Source organism: Lissotriton vulgaris, chromosome 5, assembly GCF_964263255.1.
Source record: "Lissotriton vulgaris chromosome 5, aLisVul1.2, whole genome shotgun sequence".
NCBI classification, from domain to species: domain Eukaryota; kingdom Metazoa; phylum Chordata; class Amphibia; order Caudata; family Salamandridae; genus Lissotriton; species Lissotriton vulgaris.
The window spans coordinates 12075250-12091798 of NC_141693.1; the positions used below are offsets into that span (position 1 = coordinate 12075250).

At 42.7% G+C, this 16549-nt stretch overlaps 1 protein-coding gene across 1 annotated transcript; it reads left to right on the forward strand.

Annotated features, from left to right (window-relative positions):
• Positions 1–10860: 10860 nt before the first annotated feature.
• Positions 10861–11763, forward strand: LOC147709989 (52 kDa repressor of the inhibitor of the protein kinase-like). Its single transcript, XM_086919300.1, has one exon. It carries the CDS (start codon positions 10861–10863, stop codon positions 11761–11763), a length of 903 nt encoding a protein of 300 aa, XP_086775426.1.
• Positions 11764–16549: the final 4786 nt, after the last annotated feature.

Here is a 16549-nt window from a genome sequence, read left to right on the forward strand (position 1 = left end):
ACATCACTGATGACATCTCAAATGACATCACTGATGACAACATCCAGTGACTGTATGTTTCTGTAAAGTTAAAATATGTCTTACATATTGAAGAATGAGTGGATGTATAAGTGTCTGGATGAAGGATTTAGTAGGTGCATGACTGACTGTATGAGTGAGTGATTAAATGTGTCTCACTGAGTGCATGGGTTAGTGACTAAACTGTCTTAATTTGTGCATCATTATGTCTGTTGTTCTGTAAACTGTTGCATGTGTTGATAAGTAGCTATATGAGTAACTATATGGGTTATTGATTGGTTGCCCAAGTATTTGTATGGGAGACTGAGTGTGTGTGTGGGTGGCTGGGAGGTGTATGACTCTGTCCATAGATGTGTGAGCAGTTGATTCACTAGATGTATGGTTTCAAAAGTGCATGTGGAAACAGCTGTATGGGCGGTTGACTGTGTGCATGAGTGTATTGGTGAGTGAATGGATATCTCAGTGCTACATGTCAAAGTAAGTACATATGTAAAACACAGTACATGTGAGAGTTGACATATATAAATAACTGTGCATAAGAGCCAGTGAATGTGTGAGGGCTGTATGGATCATTGTGAACTTGTATCAGGGATTGTATAAGAGAGTAAATATGTGTTAGTATATGTTTGAATAAGTAAAGTTTGTATAACTGTATAGTTGAGGAAATGGAGGTGTGATTGATTCTTTGCATGACTGACTAGGTGTGTGAGTAACTCCATGGATGAGTGACAGTCTGTGAGTGTCTGTTTACACTGATTGTATCTAAGGTTATATTAGAGTCTGAAGAGGTTCATCGTATTATCACATGAATGATATCATCAGTGATGTGATCTGTAATGTCAAATGAGATGCCATCAGTGATGTCATCAGTGATGTCATTTAAGATGTCATCAGTGATGTCATTTGAGATGTCATCAGTGATGTCATCAGTGATGTCACTGACCATGTCATGAATGATGTAATATGTGACATCATCAGCAGTGGATTGCGGGTGCGCGATATATAGTTAGTGCAACTAACTATATATGGAATTTCAATGGTTTTGTGTGAGTAAAATAAGGTTTTGTAAATGCGAATTCCTAACTATATATGGTCTATAACCTATGGTTTTTTCAGTGAATATATATATATATATATATAAATATATATATATCCATACTAATATAATAAAGAGAGAGCCCAACCCTTTGAGGCGGGTAATCTCAGGAACCACAGCACCAATCACAACACCCAATACAGCGTTGGAAAGGGCAGTTGCAGCAGAAGGACATAGATTATGCAGACGTCCACCATATCCATTTAAAAGGTAAAAGAACCCTGCCAGCAAAGTAGTCCCATGTGGGTGTTTCTGCGTTGTGCTTTGGGCGTGTGCTGGGGACGTGACAAACGCTGGGGGTGTGTGGTACGTTCCGCCCTTCATGCCATCTCTCATATCGTGTGCTAATCCCACCCTGCTCCCTTTAAATACCCCTGCACCCCATAATCATAGCCCGCCCTTACTCCTTAAAATACTCCAAGACCCTTACACTAACCCATCTTAACCCTATAAATATACCCTGTACCCCAAAACCCAAACCTATCTCTAAACCCTAAAAATACCCCTGTACCCCAAAACCCAAACCTAGCCCTGAACCCTATAAATACCCCTGTACCTCAAAACCCAAACCTAGCCCTGAACCCTAAAAATACCCCTGTACCCCAAAACCCAAACCTAGCCCTGAACCCTAAAATACCCCTGTACCCCAAAACTCAAACCTAGCCCTGAAACCTTAAAATAACCTGTACCCCAAAACCCAAACCTAGCCCTGAACCCTAAAAATAACTCTGTACCCCAAAACCCAAACCTACCCCTGAACCCTAAAATACCCCTGTACCCCAAAACCCAAACCTAGCTCTGAACCCTAAAAATACCCCTGTATCCCAAAACCCAAACCTAGCCCTGAACACTTAAAATACCCCTGTACCCCAAAACCCAAAACTACCCCTGAACCCTAAAAATACCCTTATACCCCAAAACTAGCCCTGAACCCTAAAAATACCCCTGTATCCCAAAACCCATACCTATCCCTGAACCCTAAAACTACCCCTGTACCCCATAACCCAAAACTATATCTGAACCCTTAAAATACCCCAACACCCCAAAACATATACCTCAGTACCCCCAAAACATATACCCCTGTACCAATACTTACCTTATCCAAACATTAAAAAAACACGCTTTTACCATTCATGCATGTACAACGAATTTCTTTGTAAATGTATGCGTGGTGAAAGCATATAAAATGTAATGCCATGCATTATAATGACATTGCGGAGTCATGGTACTTTCAAAATGAAAGTATGCGGAGTGATGGTATGCGGAAAGAAAGTTGCGGAATAATGGGTGTTTACCCTCCCCCGGTAAGTACATTGGTGGCACGGCTCTCCACATCTCTAGCAACATACTCATATTTTTTCACCACCGATTTGAAAAATGCACAGGTCTCTCTCATTAATGGCCAGCACCGACATACACTTTTAGACACACCTCCCACCACAAGTTCTAGAATTACGATCTTTAGAGCTGGGGAGCTAAGTTCGAATCTCGGCATCAGCTCAACATCCTCTGATTCCAGGCAAATCACTTTGTCTCCCCGTGCCTACCACAAATGAATGTGTTCTTCTGTAATGTAAATTGTGCTCATGCCATGTTGTCGAGTTTGCGCTATATAATATTGCAAGGAAAAATAAAGTAGGGAAACTCGAGTTCACACACTACTGAACGCGCACTCTTAAGTGCATCAGCAGTGCACTGTGAATCGGAGCGTTTCACAGGCCTGTCACAGATAAGAAATGCTATCAAAACGAAATCCTACAAAACAATATACTACTGGCTAGCAGCAATTCATACCTGGACAACGTGGGACGGGCTGCTGGTATAGCAGACCTATCATCTTTGTCCGAAAATCACCAATATATCTAATTAAATGTATATTGCAATAACATAATGCAATATTTAATCAAGTTTTATTAAAGCACATGGTGATTCTTTCTTTTTTTGCATAGTTTTTATTAATAATTTTTGGCTTAAAACCATGTAAATACATAGTTATAGACTTACTGATTTCTAAAAAAAATATATAGGTCTCTAATTTTTCTTTTCTGCATTTTCGAGCCAAAAAAATATACTCAAAAATACAACCACAAGGGAACTTTGTAAAAAAATGAAAGCATAGAACTGAACCCTAGAGGAAGCTATATTCCCAACTGTAGAGCAAAGCTCCAGCTTGGGACGTGATATACAAAAGCACGGCAAAGTTCTCTTGGGGTCATTGTTTTAATGAGCCAGAAAGCTTACTGTATTGAAGTCTGGGAACAGTTGTGAAAGTGTAAGCTTTCAGATAGGTTACATTTACTATTCCCACTCCAAACAGGTCAACATTAGAGAAAGAATTGGACCTATGAGAGTAAGATTTACTTCCACCTCACGTTTGTGCAACAGTAGGGAAAGCGTTGAACTTCTGAGAGGTGAAATCTACTATTGCCACTCCATTCTGTGCAACAGTAGGGAAATTGTTTGACTTTGGAGGAAAAACATTTACTATTCCCCCTCCAGTTTGTGCAACAGTAGGGAAAGCATTGGACTTCAGAGGGGCAGGATTTACTATTCATCCGTGTTTTGTGACGTTTTTTTAATAGGTTTCTTGTGCCTCGGTTCTACCGAGGCACAAGATGGCTGCCAACACTTCCTGATTTGGAGTGTTGACAGCCAGCTGGGACCGTGGGGAGATTGGGGACCACCCCCCACGGTCCCCAACGAGGTGGCCAGGCCCCGTTGGAGAGTGTTGTAAAAAGGTGTGTGGCCTCTGAACACCTCTCTGCCGCTCCCTGGCGCATACTGGAAGTACTTGGTGGACTAGTTGACCACCAGGGGACATCAGGATTGAAGAGGAATTAATTCCCCAACTTAAAATGCGCCACAGGGCATGTTTGCAGACATGTCACCTCAGGCCCCGCCCCCTTCCTTCACCAATGTGCAAACGCGCCCTGTGGTGCGTTTTAAGTTGATAAATTAATTCCTCTTCAATCTTGAAGGTCCCTGGGGGCCAACTAGCCCACTAGGTACCTCCAATATGCACCAGGGAGCTGCGTTGAAGTGAGGTGTTCAGAGGCCACTCCTCTTTTTACACCTCTCTGTACCGCAGCTCTGTGGTGCTTACTGAATGTATTTTACTTGAAGTTTGTGGTATCTGCAGTCGATACATTTCTTTTGCAGAAGTGAGGGACACTTCTGTTGTGAAAAAAAGCACTTTCATATTTGGTTTCTTTAATGAAATCTGTTTTGAAAGTAGGTATTGAAGGCCCAGTTGAAGTTTGGGAGTTAGTTTGTGTGGGTGGGAAGAGACATTGCCACAGGAAGTTACTCGGTTTGAAACAGTAAGCACATACGGTATGCCAGCTCACATTCCGTAGGAGTGCATGTTATTGAGAAGCAGATAAGTGCCGTTAGAAAGCTATGTGAATGTTGGTCTGTTTGTGGGAGTTGACGTCCTTTTAAGAAAGGACGTAAAATTGGGGGCTGTAAGCTTAGAAGCGCTGTGTAGTTGGACATTCTTGGATAGTAATGAATGACTTCCATTGTGGTTACGCTTTTCACCTGTGACAAAAACTTCTGTATGCTCTTTAAGACAGCGATACGTAAATGGGAGAAACCACTGCTCGTAAATAAACCCACTACTTTATATAATCACATACAACATGACAAACAACATGTACACCTAGCAGATACAACAACACTACGTACTGTGGGAACCGTGGTTAGCCATGTATACAAACCAAACATGGCATGGTACCTCTGCCACACAATGCAGAATGTGGGGAGAGATGGGAGCAAAGTATGTGCGAAGGTGGCAAGTAATTCTCGATTATAAAAGTATACAATGCAAAGTGTTGAGGGGATGTGCCCGACAGACTTGAATATGCAGAGCACAGACATGTACATGTTAACATACACTGATGGTCTATTGAGTGAAGTAGACAGTGGACGCAACCATGATTGTACAGTCAGTAGGGAAGATTATGGAAAGGTAGCGCGTACGTGCCTCACCCCCACCCCCAAATGTTTAGCATAGTGGGCTGGCTCGGCGTACGCAAGGGTAGCATAGGGGGATAAAGAAGAGGCATGTTTCTCTTGGTGTGGTTTTGTTCTAGAATGGCAAACATGTCTGCCAGGTCTGCGCATGTTACACCGCCATGAGGCTGACGCCGTGAGCGAAGGTGGCTGCGTGAATGATGCTCTCAGCGTGCTGGTATCCGGAAACTGTCATAGCACATATGCTCCACAGTTCACTTTTCAACACTGCCGTATGTGAAAAAGGGCCCATCACGTGTCGGCGGAAGCTCCTGGGCCTAGGTCTGCGAGCTCGTTGGGCTCCTGAGATTAATGCTGGCTACCGCGACACAGGCCCACAGCGCCCAGCCTGAGGCCCAGCAACGTGGAGTGCTCTGTATACTACTAACACAGTAGTCCAACAGGTTCCAACAGTGGAATGGTGTTTTGATACCATAGTGGATGATGTTAGAACTGTATCTGAGAGTGGAGATGAAGGTACTTCCTTCGACCAGGTGCAACCAACTCTAGGTCCCAACAGTGGAACTGTGTCTTGATCCCACAATGGAAGATGTCCGATATTACATGTTGCTTGGATTTCACAGAACTCCCTCCATTGAAGTGCATCAGACTCTGTGCTAGCGTAGCTAAGTGCTGCACATGATTATTGTGCTTGGTTGACACCAGTTGGTGGAGTACACCTCCAGTACAGCCGGTCCAAACAGTGAAACAGGGTCTTGATTCTATGATTGAGGATGTAAGAAGTTAAAGTCTGTGTTGATTTCTGTGTACCTCCTCCAATCAGGTGCAACCAACTCTAGGTCCCAACAGTGGAACGGTGTCTTGATCTCACAATGGACAATGTCCGATATTATCTGCAGCTTGGTTTTGATAGAACTCCCTCCGTTGAGGTGAATTACACTCTGTGATTTCGTAGCTAACTGCTGTACAGGATGATTGGGCTTTGTTGACTGTAGTCGCTGGACTACACCGCAGTACAGCAGGTACAAACAGTGAAAGGGGGTCTTGATTCTATGATTAAGGATGTCAGAAGTGAAAGTCTGTGATGATTTCTGTGTACCCCCTCCGATCAGGTGCAACCAACTCTAGGGTCCAACAGTGGAATGGTGTCTTGATCCCACAATGGACGATGTTAGAACTGCATCTGAGAGTGGAGATTAAAGGTACTCCCTTCGACTAGGTGCAACCAACTCTAGGTCCCAACAGTGGAATGGTGTCTTGATCCCACAATGGAAGATGTCCGATATTACTTGCTGCTTGGTTTTCATAAAACTGCCTCTGTTGTGGTGCAACAGACTCTGTGCTTGCGTAGCTAACTGCTGCACATGATTATTGTGCTTGGTTGACACCAGTCTGTGGAGTACACCGTGGTACAGCAGGTCCGAACAGTGAAACGGGGTCTTGATTCTATGGTTGAGGATGTCATAACTTAAAGTCTGTGTTGATTTCTGTGTACCCCCTCCTATCAGGCGCAACCAACTCCGTGCTTTCGAATCCAATGGTACGTGGCTGTGAGGTATTAATGACCACTGCCTCTGACCTACACTGCGGTTAGCAGGGTTCACAATTTAGATTGAGTGGTGATTGTTTAATAACAGAATCCAGTAGTCAAGTGCCTACAACGTCTATTGAAATATACACAATATTGTTTTAGTATACTTGCTTAAAGAACTTTTTAGATGAGTTATAGGTTTAGTAAAGTGACCAAATTCATCTTGCAAGTCAAAAGTAAGAATGAATAGTGTAGACTATGGACAGATGAAATCGCAATTCGAATTGTTTTGATTTATTTATTGCAGACTTTTCTGTAATTTATGTTGTATTTTGTGAAGAGGCAGTGAGAAAAAGTATTCATGGTTGTGTGTGTGAATACTTCCTTCAGTTAACACTGCAGACAGCAGTGTTCACAATTCAGATCAAGTTAAAATAGAGGATATAACACATACGCCAGAATCAAACAATGGAATATCCATGTTACAGGAGCATAGAGTATAATCTCCAAATTTTCGCTTTAAAATCCTTCAATGCTGCTCATCAGGGTAAGTGACCTTTGTTCACCGCTGATGTAAATCTTCCAAAACCAACCCAACCTTTGATCTTTCTGGTGTTGATATAGTAACATTAGACTGGACAACTTAAACACCGCCAATTTATAGCTATTTTCAATGCAAGAAAGTTATGCTGTGAAATTCTGTGCACAAATAGAACTCATTTTCATATGTTTAAATCCTCGGGATTTTGTTCAGTTAAAGTTACCATAATTACAACTACCAAAATGCACCAGTTTCTAAACTCTGTTTCCTAATGAAATAGAAATATATGATAACCTTAGGTAAGCAGCTTTGGTTTACAGATGCACTTAACTGCATACGCATGCGAAAAAAATAAATGGCATGCTACTAGCTGTTTGTGCCACGCAGGCGCACAATAAAGGGGAAACAGGTAGGACGGGGGCCACCATCTCCTCTGGTAGGCGGCACTTTTTGCCTCTATCACTTCTCCATCCTGCATAAACATAATAACAAGGAGCCCCACAAGGTCTCCATTTATGTGTCCAAACATCAGTTTTTCCTTCTTTTTAATACGGAAAGAAACAGATTTGAAGCAAAGCTCCTATCTGTTTGGCTTTTGTCTCGTCACCAAAAATGCAAAGTTATCCACACACTCACACACCACACAATTGAAATTAACTCATTTCCAATCCACAACTCATAATTCAACAATAAAGCAGATAAATAAAACCAACATAACAATTACACTACACACCACATACATCCACTCCATACCACAAAATTCCACAGCTTGCAACAAAATTCAACAGCATACCACATAATTAACCTACATTGCATACCATTCCACAAAACAAAATACCAATTCACATAATTATACTCCATAGCACACAATGCCACTCCACATAATTCAGATACACTCAATACCACATAACTACCCACATAATTCCACAGTACATCATAACACAGAATTACACTGCACAAATCCACTCCACACTATTCCACACCACCCAATAACACAACACAACACAACCCACATAATACTACTACACACCACATACATACACTCCATAACACACGGAAAAAGCATTGCCATTTACAATGCCAATAGCTCTAACTCAAACAAATGCGAGATCTATTGCATTTCCAATGCTTGTTTATAATAACGATAAAACGGCAAAGGAAGGTATTGCCATGAAGACTGCACATATCTTCACTGTGATACATGCAGAGGCCACACACAGCCTCAGTGTTCTACCGGAGGGAGGGCTTGCCCAAGAGACCAGCAGAGTTTCTTAAAGGATTGATGTGGCAGGTTAGCTCTTAAGAGGGGGCTTTAGGGGCAGAGGTAGAGGAAGGGACTAGGACCACAGCTCTCTCAGGATGGGACAATCTGAGGGACTACGATGGAGCACGGCTGGCAACAGAGGCCAGGTGAGGTGAGCTGCCAGTGGTCAGGTATAGGGCCACCTGGGAACACTGGACCGAAGAGAGGGAGGGTTTGGTACAACCCTCCTGGTGATGAGGGATTAGAAGACCAGTGGACACCCTTTCAGTACTCGAGGAATTGAGTGGCCTACATTTGATGGGGGTGTGGGTGATGGTGAGCGTTGAGTACCAATGGCATGGGTGTGCCTGGTGATGGTGAATGACAGGTGTTTGACTACGAAGGGAAAGAAGTATTGGAAAAAGGAGAATTTCAGTTTGGGCAAGAACAACAAGTACCTGTAGCAGTAGTGGTGGGGGCGGTGCTTCTAACCTGTCTGAGAAGTCTACTATTTTGCAGATGCCCAATAAATTGCAGAAGTGGTACAGGGGCTCATGAGAGATTACAGAGCAGCATAGAGGGTTGAGAGGAGCAGGAGGGTCCCACATGGCAGGATCAGTGACCTATCAAAGGTTAAAACCAATTGAGAAAGGCTGGTGGAAGTGATGGGAGGGTGGGATGAAAGTAAAATAGATAAAACAGTGGAGGGAACGTGGAGGATGGTCAAAAACTAGAAAACGAGAGTCAAAATGAAATCTGAGGTACACAAAAGTTACCATGGATGGGGATGTTTGTGCTTGTAAGTGCACCTTCACTGGTTTGTACAATAGAAAACAATTGGAAAAGGGAGTTTTTCTATGTTTACTAACTGTTACACTGGGAAATCTAATCAAAAGAAGGATCCAATGAGGCAACATGGGAATTGACGCGTAGGCCAGGGGATACCCACCAACATTGACACATGGAACAGCCATCCTTTTAGTATACACCAGTGTTTATAGTGAGAAGGACCTGGATAGATCAGTTCCTGATTTTTAATGCATGGAAAGCACAGATGGGCTTCAGTGGTATGGCATGGTTGCACTATGATGAACAGTTTCCGTCAGATTGGGAAATAAACCAGATAAACCTTGGGGTGAGGCATATCATGAGCTGAGACTTCAGTTGATGTATTCAGTGCGTCTGGACCTGTTGCTGCACACAGAGAGTGGTTTGGTTGAACAGCATTGACGTTATCTTGGAGGCCCAACCTGTGAGGAGGCATAGACTTATGCGGTCAGGGATAAACGATTAATGCACACGCATGTTGGAGCTTCAAGAGGGGCGAGAGCATCGGAAGCTCCTGTAGGAACCATCATGAATGTGCACAATACTGAAGGAAGAAACCAGTTCTGCACTGTTTTGGCGAGGCGCCATGGATGGGATGGGCCAATCAAGGAAGAGGGGGGCGTACAACAACAACTCAGCAACAAAGGCTTTTTACCATAACTGGAGGAGGCAGTGATGTCAGGGTGGGGATCCAAAGAATGTTTTCAACTTGGCTATCAGGTGCCTAGGCACAGGCTTTTTGTGGGCAATTTGAGATCAGCAACAGAAATGCCACAGGTGGCGAGGAGAAACATTTTGTAAGGAGGTACCTGAAGAAAGGTCCTTGTGATTATTGGCCCTTGTCCGAACTTACGGTATCCCAATTAGAAGCTGTACTGAAAAATACTGCGGGAGAATTCCGAATGATACATCATTTGTGAAGGCCAGATGGACTATTAATGACTTTATAGATAAAGAAGGTAGGGCAGTGCTGTAGAAGTGTGACTTGAAAAAGGAAGTAATTGAACCAATACAAGTGTTACACTTTCAAATCTCCCACATCCTTTATTGTTCAGACCCCAAACATTCAGAAAAGTTAGAAAATGTGCATAACTAAACATACATATGTTAATATGCAGCATCACCTTGTGGTGTGTCCCTGCAGCAAGAGCTAATAATGGCTCTGTGGGTTAGTTAAGGCTGAAGTAAACTTAAAGCCACTTCACCTCAAAGAGCTCTGACCTAGTGGCTTTGCCACTGCTTGTTTATAGATGTTATACCTTTGGAATCTTTTCTAGTTCCTATTCTTCTTTTGAACTTATTTCTCTATGTAAATGTTTAGATACAACAATATATTCCTTTGATAATATATTTTCTTTTGTGAACAACATCAGTGGTTATTGTTCAGTAACATTCTCATCACCCTTTCCTAATTAGCAGATGGGACAGTTGACAGTGCCACTATCGAGTGACTTGTTCTAGTAATTCGTTTTATAGAAGGAACATCTGAGTATGAAGAATTCCTTGGATTCGAAGAGCTTCAGGCTGCAACAGGGAATACTATTGGAAAGAACATTCTCACTTCTTTAGAAACATATGACCTGAATGTTGATCGTATGTGTGGTCAAACATCCAATAGTTGTGCTGCAATGAAAAGTTCTGTTAAGGGTGCACAGGCACTAGTTTATGAGTGTGTGCCAAAGGCATTTTATATTCATTGTGGAAGTCATTCACTGAACCTTATGATTGGAAATTCATGTTATATACGTCAAATCCGTAATTGTCTTTCAACACTTAAAGAAGTGTCTAACTTTGCAGGAGGCTCTGCAAAAAGGCTGGCTGTTCTAAAGGCAAAATGTGTTACTTTGGTAGATACAAAAAAGAAACTGTTAAGTGGTTTATGTGAGACACAGTGGGTTGAAAGGAATGCATCTGTTGTTTGTTTTGTTGATATGTACCCAGCTGTGGTTGAGTCTTTGCTTGAAATCTCAGACTGGCAAGATCAGGGCGCATCTTCCAAATCTGAGCAATTTCTCGCAGCTGTTCAGTCCCATAACTTCATTGTTGCTTTACACAGCCTGCCACGATTTTCTGGGCCACTGCTTCCTGTTTCAGCTGCTCTTCAAAATCCTAATACAGATTTGTTTGAGTTCACAGGACGGATTGAAACAGTCAAACAGGTAATTCAAGAAAGCAGAGACAAAGCAGAAAAAGCATTTAATGAGATTTTCGTTAAAGCCCAAACCACAGCAGGGGAACCTCTGACCATGCCACGCCTTACTGGCAGGCAGACAGAACGGGCCACTTACAAGACTAGTGATCCCGAGGCTTACTATTGGATTTCAATATTTTTACCATTTATAGACAATTTATTGAATGAATTGTCAGAAACATTCAGTCAGCATGTGAAAAAGGCATGCACAATGCAGCATCTGGTACCAAGGTTTCTAAACCAGGAGTCTTTTAAAAACTTGAAGGATGCTCTGGACATATGCGAGGATGATTACCTGGTACACACGAGGATCTCAAAAATGAATGTGACTTATGGGTAATGACATGGCTGAAGGTACCTCTTGAAGAAAGGCCACGGAATATAATGGATACCTTAAGTCATGCTCACATTGACTTCTAGCCCAACACATACTGCCTGCTAAAATTATTTGCCACTTTGCCAGGGGCAACCGTATCCCCAGAAAAGTGCTTCAGTTGTCTTTGAAGACTGAAAACCTATCTTTGGTCCACAATGGGGCACAAATGACTCTCTGAGCTTGCAATGATAAACATTTCAAGAGCACATTGTCCTCCTATAGGAGCAATTGTTTATGAACTGGTAAAAAGGGTCATCACCTTGAAATGGCATTGTGAAAATTGGTTCTATTGTATTCCTAAAGTGCTTTTTAGGAACATACATTGCAGGGACTTTTAATTTCATTTTCAGTACACTCTGTTCCTTTTTCATAGGACAGCAGCGTATAAATGCATCAAATTAACAAAAATGTGCGTTTTAATTGTTGCCCAGTTTCGAATGCTGAATTTGCCACTTCTTTTTCTCAGCCTGGCCTGAGCATTACCCTATCCTAATCGTGTGCCATTACAGCCCCACCCCCATTGATTAACGGTTACCCACGTCTCTTCATTTGCCATGTTAGCGCCATCCTGAAAGTTAAGACCTAGTTGGTCTCCTGCCGTGGCCCATCTCAGCAGTAAGTGCCAGACACAGAAACAGGCACAGAACCCTATACAAAACCAAGCCATGTTCTATGGCTTTGATGTTCCAATACAGACCTGACATATACCATGAGGCTGTGACGATGAAGACCACTAGGATACTTGTAAATACACAGATCAATACAGAGTGTCCACCCTTCCTTTATACTCTTCCTCGGGCCTCATTGCAGGTACTATATTTGTCTGTTCAAGTTCAAGTTCAAGAATTTATATAGCGCACTACTCACCCTGAGGGTCTCAAGGCGCTTGGGGGCGGGGGGGGGGGGGGGTTCATTAAATATCGAATAGCCAGGTTTTGAGTTCTTTTCTGAAGGAGATGTGGTTCTGTGTAAGGGGGAGGTGAGTGGGGAGCGAGTTCCAGGTCTTGGCCGCCAAGTAGGAGAAGGATCTACCTCCCATGGTGGATCTTTGGATACGCGGAACTGCGGCGAGGGCTTGATTGGAGGATCTCAGTTGGCGAGTGGGTGTGTAGAAGGATAGTCGAGTGTTGAGGCATTCGGGACCTAGTTTGTAGAGGGCCTTGTGTGCGTGGGTGAGGAGACGGAACGTTATTCTCTTGTTGACGGGAAGCCAGTGGAGGTCTTTCAGGTGGCCGGTAATGTGATCTTGGTGAGGGATGTCTAATATGAGTCTCGCTGATGCGTTTTGAATGCGTTGGAGTTTTGTTTGTAATTTGGCTGTGATTCCGGCGTAGAGGGTGTTTTCGTAATCTAGTCGACTCGTGACCAGTGCGTGGGTGACAGTCTTTCTTGTCTCGGAGGGGATCCAGCGGAAGATTTTTATTACTGTAAAAAATAGTTCTGCTCTTAACAAACTTTATGTAGCTCTGAAAGGTGTGAATGTGTTGGGATGGAGGGATCAAACTAAGTTAGGTATTACATTGAATCCCAGACTAAAGGATCCTGTTTCAGTCCTTGCTGTATCTAATGAGGAGTCTAGTATGTTACCATGGTCCACTGAATGTTCACAGTTGTTTCCAAAGGTATTCTCTGACAAACTGCGAACATTGAAAGTCAAGTCAAGTCAAGTCAGAGAATTTGTATAGCGCACTACATACCCAGAGGGTCTCAAAGCGCTTGAGGGGGGGTGGGGAATTATTTGTCGAATATCCACGTTTTAAGTTGCTTTCTGAATGCTAGGTGGTTCTGGGTAAGGCGAAGGTAAGTGGGAAGTGAGTTCCAGGTTTTAGCTGCCAGGTAGGAGAAGGATCTACCTCCCATGGTGGTTTTGTTGATGCGAGGTACAGTGGCAAGGGCTTGGTTGGATGATCGTAGCTGGCGGGAGGGGGTGTAGAAGGACAGTCATGTGTTGAGGCATTCTGGTCCGATTTCGTAGAGTGCTTTGTGTGCGTGGGTCAGGAGCCGGAAAGTGATCCTCTTATTGACGGGAAGCCAGTGGAGGTTTTTCAGGTGACCAGAGATATGTTCTTTACGCGGGATGTCTAATATGAGCCGGGCTGAGGCATTTTGGATTCGTTGGAGTTTTTTCTGGAGTTTAGCGGTAGTACCGGCGTAGAGGGTGTTTCCATAGTCCAGTCGGCTCGTGACCAGAGCGTGGGTGACCGTTTTCCTGGTTTCGGTGGGGATCCAACGAAATGTTTCTGTCATAGAATCAAGGTTAAACCAAATACCATTCCCATTAAACAAAAGCTAAGAGGAGTTCCCATCAGTATTAGAAATGAGCTTAGGGATATGTTAGATACCATGGTGAAGGATAATATTATTGAGGAGGTGGAGTCTTCAGAATGGGTTTCGCCCATTGTTTTGGCAATTAAACCAGATAAAAGTATTAGGCTATGTGTGGACTTAAGAGCACTTAACAAAAATGTAGTTACTGATTGTCACCCACTTCCAAACATTAATGAAATGCATGTGTATTTTCGACGTTAGATCTTAGGTCTGCACATCACCAGATCGAGCTTACTGAAGACTCAAAACTATTTACAGCCTTTATCACCCCTCATGGTTTTTTTTCAATTTAGAAGAATGCCATTTGGTTTGGCTTCGGCTGCTTCAGTCTTTCAAAGAGCTATGTACCATATTTTTAAAGATCTGGGATTGTTTGTCAAATGTTTTCAAGATGACATTCTTATTTTCTCAAAGAATGATAACGATCATCACAATCATCTTAAAGAGGTGTGTTCCAGGTTAGAACAATCTGGGTTGACGCTAGTAAGTGTAAATTGTTTTGCAAATCAGTGGAGTATTTGGGGCATACTCTTTCTGGGGATGGTGCTGTACCAAAAAAAACCTTGTGGATGCCATTGTAAAAGCACCTGCACCTGATAATAAGGAAAAGTTACTGTCATTTGCAGGGTTATGCGAATATTACAGTAAATGTATCTATATTTTTGCAACAACCTCTTAGGGAATTGACCAGAAATTCTACTAAATTTATTTGGACTGACAAACAAGATTTGTCTTTTAAACAAATTAATAATGAGATTATTAATGCTCCTAATCTAAGATCATTCTGCATCAATAAAAAATGTGTTATTACTGTGGATGCTAGTCTGTATGGGGTTGGTGGAGTTCTGTGTCAGTGTTCTGGTAAGGAGGAGTGGTGTGTTGCCTTCGCGTCCAGAACCTTGTCCTCCACAGAAAGAAGGTATTCAGTAATTGAAAAAGAGCTGTTAGCATCTATTTGGGCTGTGGAACACTTCAGGAACTATGTGTGGGGAAATAGGTTCATCCTGAGGACGGATCATAAACCGCTGGTAGGGATTTTGTCTCTTGGGGGTGGATGGAACTCCACTGCGTGGATAGCTCGGTTGTCTTCCCGGCTTCAAGAGTATGACTTTGAGATTGTTTATGTACCTAGAAAAAGTAATGTCACGGCTGATTTTCTGTCGAGGTTACCCTGTAGTGATGATAATATTTCAGTTGTGGAGCAAGATGATGATGTGGCTGCTTCAATTGGTGATTGTGTTTCTCAGGAGTTTTTAACTCTAAGTGAAAATGAGTGGTTTGAAGAGTTGAGCAAAGATGTGTTGTGCCAGCAGATTTTTGGTTTTGTAAGGCTTCAAGGCCCATAGGAATCAATGGGGGATACCGATTCGGTATTTACATAATCGGTAAATACCGAATCTTACCGATTCGGTATTTACCGATTCTGAATTACCTACATTTCCCCCCCTCTAATTTACCACTTCTTAAATACCGAATCGGTATGATTCGGTATTTAAGAAGTGGTAAATTAGAATTACCTACATCGGGCCCTAGATGTGTTACATTCTGTATGTTATGATATTTGCTCTTCTATGTCTATTTGATGTTGTTCATGGCTGGAGTCTGGAATGTATTGATGCGTGCCTGCATCTTACAGTCTTGGTTCCAAGTTCCGTGTGGGACAGTTTTACTGGATGATTGGATCTCTCCAGATGTGCTGTGCTCTACCAGATAATTTATTCAATAAATATACATATTTTTATAAATCCCTGGCATCTCTTTTTTAATAAATACCCAATGCACTCCTTTAACCATAAGCATTGTCTCCACCTTTCATCCTTATATTTTACGCTCATTCTCATCGTCCTCTCGCTCACCTGCCCGTCCTTGTTTTATTTTTATTTTTGCTGGAGTCGCGGATCTGCCAGAGAAAGATATAGGTAAGTCAAAAAAAGCTTTTCCTATGGAAACATAGTCCTAATAATAACCTGCTTTTTGTAAATAGGGCCCCATGTGTCATCAGTCAGTGCTCTGACCTGCATAAATGGCCCTCTTGTGTTTGCGGAGATCTTAGCGAAATGAACGCAGCCCCCACACCAAGACACGGGGGTGCGGTGGTATATCATGTGCAGAAATCCCGCATTGAGTCATTCAGGCAATGCTGTCAGCATCATTAAGCCAGAGATATTGGCGCATTGGTTTACTTTATGGGCTGAGAAAGAGTTGTGGAAGGGGCACAACAGGATCATGCTTGTGTGTCTGGAGAGTGGTGTCAGTGGTGCTGCAGGGAATGGTTAATGTTTCTATCAGCAGCTACGCAGCAACTTTGTATAGAGTAAGCCGAGATTTCTACAGAAGGTGGAGCAGGATTTTGTGCCCATTGAGTGGACCAGCTGCCACGCAGGGATTAGTATACCTAGCTGAGCAGGAAGTTGTGCAGAAA

Coding starts and splice junctions, on each gene's coding strand:
- LOC147709989 (XM_086919300.1), top strand. CDS start 10,861: ATGAAAAGTTCTGTTAAGGGTGCACAGGCACTAGTTTATGAGTGTGTG.